This window comes from Galeopterus variegatus, unplaced genomic scaffold (genome assembly GCF_000696425.1).
Source record: "Galeopterus variegatus unplaced genomic scaffold, G_variegatus-3.0.2 Scaffold8680, whole genome shotgun sequence".
Classification (NCBI taxonomy): domain Eukaryota; kingdom Metazoa; phylum Chordata; class Mammalia; order Dermoptera; family Cynocephalidae; genus Galeopterus; species Galeopterus variegatus.
Window position 1 is genome coordinate 107,205 of NW_007734791.1, and position 4,437 is coordinate 111,641.

General features: G+C 48.3%; 1 protein-coding gene and 1 long non-coding RNA gene across 4 annotated transcripts in view; one reads left to right on the plus strand and one right to left on the minus strand.

Moving 5' to 3' along the window:
* Positions 1-446: 446 nt before the first annotated feature.
* LOC103608678 lies at positions 447-4,163 on the minus strand. 2 transcript variants are annotated; one of them, XR_552083.1, is made up of 4 exons: positions 4,081-4,163; positions 1,779-1,956; positions 977-1,116; positions 447-509 (listed from the first exon to the last, which is right to left on the minus strand). It is a non-coding gene; the product is annotated as an uncharacterized LOC103608678 (long non-coding RNA). The 2 variants fall into 2 exon arrangements; XR_552082.1 differs by lacking the exon at positions 4,081-4,163 and having other exon boundaries at positions 1,779-2,253.
* LOC103608677 (secreted seminal-vesicle Ly-6 protein 1-like) overlaps positions 2,800-4,437 on the plus strand; it is a 3,840-nt gene continuing 2,202 nt past the window's right edge. The window contains exons 1-2 of one of the 2 annotated variants that reach the window (XM_008593079.1): positions 2,800-2,934; positions 4,165-4,282. In XM_008593079.1, coding sequence (XP_008591301.1) covers positions 4,225-4,282 — 58 coding nt within the window. In that variant the 5' untranslated portion in view covers positions 2,800-2,934; positions 4,165-4,224. Of the gene's footprint in view, positions 2,935-4,140; positions 4,283-4,437 lie in introns of those variants that run through there. The other variant, XM_008593078.1, reaches the window with a different exon arrangement.

The following is a 4,437-nucleotide window of genomic DNA, read 5'->3' on the forward strand; positions in this document are numbered from 1 at the left end:
GTCATAGAGCTTCCACAATTACGCAGACATGACCAATCTTATCTCTATCCCCCCCTCACTGTTCTAACCTCTGCAAAATTTGCTGAGGGTTTTTTTTTTTTAAAGACTTTCTTTCCCACTAAAACCACCAGGAAACTTGCATAATATTTTTATTGCCTATAATTTGTTTTTAATTATAGATTACCACATAAACCCAAGAGAAGGGAGGAGTAGTAGGGAATAGAAGACTCAGAAGCAATGTTTCACAGAGTATAGGATGAGGGGTAAATTTGCATGAGCACTGCTGTGGGGCTCAGGGTAAAACTCACTCAGGGTGTTCTGACATTCACCTCAGTATTTCTTTGTGGGAAGATTTAGAGTGGTTGTCATCAAGGTCCAGAGTTTCATAGTCAGTGAGGTCTTCATAAGGATCCTGAGCCATCAGGGTCCTCGCAGTCTTTTGCAGAAATTCCAAGTAAAGATCTCCAAGATCAGGGCTTTCCCAGCTAAGCTTCCTTGGCTTCATGTGCCTGCCAATAGTACAGCATGCAAACAGCTGGTTAGACACTCCTGCACGGTGCTTTTGGGACAACATGTTCTCCATTGTTATCTTTCATAAACCCTGAAAAGGAAAGACCTACTCAAAGGAGGGAAAATCTTCTGCTCCGCCATCCACATAGATTGTCTCTCTGATGAATGATGTCAGAGATAGGACGAGTGATTCTATCTTTACTGGGAATTGTGGGAGTAAAGGGACAGAGCAATTTCTACCTTTCACGTGACCAGCTGAGCACAACCGTGGCTCCACCAGTGGGTGCTGGGCTCGTGCTGGTGTAGGAGAGCCAGTTGTTGGGGGTTCAGGAAGTTCATGAGCTGCTTGTTGAGCACAAGTGATTATTAAAAATGAACTTACAGAAGCTGACAAATTATATCAGGAACAAGGATAATCAATACTCAAGACCCCATCCCTTATTAATGATTCACTACGTTTTCCTACCGCCTGGGCTCTCGAGCTTCCTTAGTTCCACTGCGTCTGTGGCTGGAAGTTCTACAGAAGCCTGCGCTGCTGCTCTTCTCAACGCCCCTGTTCAGTCATGGCAGGGTGGCACCTTGGAGTTGCCATCCACCCATGGAAATCTGCAAATGCTACAAATCAGGACTCTCCCCACCCTCCCTCACCCCACAAGCCAGTTGTTAAACATTCACCAGCACACATCTGGGTTAAACCAATGTACTTGTAACCTGGGAAAAGTTGACATCCAACTTCATCTCAGGACACTTAAGCCTTCCAAACCCTTCAGCACAGGAGCTCCTGTCTGATAAGATAATGAATCCACCAGTCACCTCTGTCACTTTAGCCAGACTGTTTTCTCACCAATAAAACGGCGATATTGACAACTACCACAGAGGCTGCTGTGTGAGAAGAAAATGGAATGATACCGGTCAAGTGCTTTGCCTACAGCAAGCTCTCCGTCAATGCCACGTTGTTTTTCGTGGGGTAGGTGACACAACCCTCTGACTTAAGAGCTGGGCTGGGGAATAATTATACCTCTGCAGAGTAAGTCTCCATTTCTGTGGGTTTCCAGTTTTTAAGCTCAGTGAGAAGGTGCAGAAAGGGAGGGAGTCCATGGATTCCTGGAGTTCCATGTTTGAGCAAGAGAGGACCCAGGTTCTTAAAACTAATACTGGAATTCTGCTGTGGTGAAAGCCAGAGAAGGAATGATAATTTGCACTAATGAGAGGCACCGATGTGCACAATCTTTTGTCCTCACTGATTACTGATAAAAGTTATCAATTACCTTTATACGAGCATCTGCAGCCCCTGGAAGCCCTGCAGTTCTGCCATCTTAGTGCCCAGCGTAGCTCTTGCCCTGAAATGCTTCCTGAAATGGATGTCCAGGGCTGTGCCATCACTGGGTGCATCCACAGCCAATCCTGTTCCCATTCTCCTGGGAGTCTGCCAGGGAGTCAGGCCACCTTGCAGTTGAAGGTAGGGAGGACAATTAGCAAACAGCACACAAACTAATATCCCAGGAAGTTCCCACAGTACATAACTGTTCTTTACTCCATACAACAGAGAAGAGGATTGTAGAGGAGTTTTATGGAGCCACACAGGACTGACTGGGAGGATTCCCAAGCTATTTGGTTGCCTGTACTCAGGAATGGGGGAAGGTGTGAGGGGGAGATTTCAGGACATCAGCGAGGCATCTTGGCTGGGTCAGGTATGTGGGAGTTGCAATGAGGACTGTGGGCCATATGGAGCAGACCTGGGGAGACACTGTGGCTGGGATCAGAGTTGAATGAGGAGCTCATTGCTTAAGGAGGCTCATGTGTTGTGTGGGCTGAGACTGCATCAGCCTGGGAAGAACTGAATTACTGCCTCCTCCTCATTCCCATCAGCGCTTCCTTAATCTTTAAAAAAATGCACACCAGTTTTCAGCAAATATGTAAAATCTTTTTACAAACCCTGTAAACCTCCTTGATGTTGCTGACACGTGTTTGACTGCTTTCTGATGTCCTCATGTGCTGAGAGGATTTTGTCAAGCCTTACTCTGTGCAGTTTGCACTAAGAAAGCAATCAGGTTTTATCTTCTTTTGTCAAGTGTATTATATTAACTACACTAATGTATTTATTAAAATGATATGTGCTTCCCCACCCCAAGATTCTGAATTCTGATGTCTGCCCCCACCCCCAACTCATGCACAATACACAGTGTTGAGCTCATCAGCATCCCTGCAGGCTAAAATGAGTCTTGTCTGTCTTTTCCACTGCAGGAAGGACAGTGAACAGGAGCAAAGGTCAATCTCTGGCCTTGGGGAGGTTGGACAACTGGGCCCTCTGCCAGGGGGATCCAAGAGAAGGTCCGGGGAGTGGAGAGCAGAGAATGCTCTACAGCTGGGCTAAGTAGCAGTGCTCACTCCTCTCTTCCAATCCAGAGCATTCCAGGATTAGAGGTAAATTGGAGTCTCATTGCAACCATTTAGTAAAATAGTGATTTTAGAAAACTATTTCTGCTGAGTTGTGTCCATTCTTGTTCATGATGTGGGGCTGGTGGAAGGGACCTTCTGTGTCTGAGGGAGGCACAGGTGACATCTCTGGTAGCAAGTATCTTATCCTCTGGTCTTTTGTTACCAATTTGGAGGCTGTTGGGACCCATCAAGACTTGGGTTCCACTATCAGAGAGACAGAGTCAGTGCAGTCTGCAGAGCTGGATGTGAATCCACCAGTCACCTCTGTCACTTTAGCCAGACTGTTTTCTCACCAATAAAACGGCGATATTGACAACTACCACAGAGGCTGCTGTGTGAGAAGAAAATGGAATGATACCGGTCAAGTGCTTTGCCTACAGCAAGCTCTCCGTCAATGCCACGTTGTTTTTCGTGGGGTAGGTGACACAACCCTCTGACTTAAGAGCTGGGCTGGGGAATAATTATACCTCTGCAGAGTAAGTCTCCATTTCTGTGGGTTTCCAGTTTTTAAGCTCAGTGAGAAGGTGCAGAAAGGGAGGGAGTCCATGGATTCCTGGAGTTCCATGTTTGAGCAAGAGAGGACCCAGGTTCTGGGTGTGCCTAGGGCTGCAGAGTAGCCTGAAGCCACAGCTACCAAACGTTTTCTTGAGACCAGAATTTTAAAATCCTATTTTTCAAGTGTATAAACAAATAGGAATTTCTGTCCAGCCTGGAAGATAGACCCAAATCTGCTACTTTGGGTTAAGTGCTTTATTTAACAACAATCTAGGCACGTATCCATTCCCATGGAATCAGGAGATTTACCAGCACCACACTCTCCCGAGTGAGCCACAGGCCGGCCCAGGAATCAGGAGATTTAAATGTCTGGACTCTCATCACAATCAGGGCCGTAGTCTCCTTGAGCATGAAGATCATGGCATAGTTGTCTCCCCTCTCCAGGTTCATCAGCTCACCTGGTCTCACCAGCCCTTTGGCTGAGTAATGCAGACATGATTCCCCCATTTAAAAGCTAGGAACAATGAGACGGAAAGAAGCCATGAAAGTACATGGCTTGCTCACTAGGGCCAGTGGAGGGGAGCAGAGCCAGTGACCCAGGTAGGACCTCCAGGGCTCCCCAGGCCCTCTGCTCACTGCCTCCTGCAGAAGCGCAGTCCTTGCCCTGGGCTCCCATTGGCTGCTCCTCCCAGCCTGGGGTTATAAAGCCTGGATTTCCAGGGCTGGCTGCTGCAGCTCTGTCCTGCCTCCTGCTGCTGCCTGGTCCTGGGGTCTCACGAGATGGGGAAGCACCTGCTGCTGCTGCTGGGCCTCTCCTTGCTGATGGGCTTCCTGCAAGGTAAGCCCCTGGGGACAGTGGGGACTGGTCTAGGTGAACAGACCCACCCTGGAGGCTGTAGATTCCTGGGCCATGGGGAGGTGAGGAGCCAGGGGCAGGGACCTCAGCTTCCCTCTAGAGGTGACGGCCACAGCCCACCTGCCCCACGCTCCTCT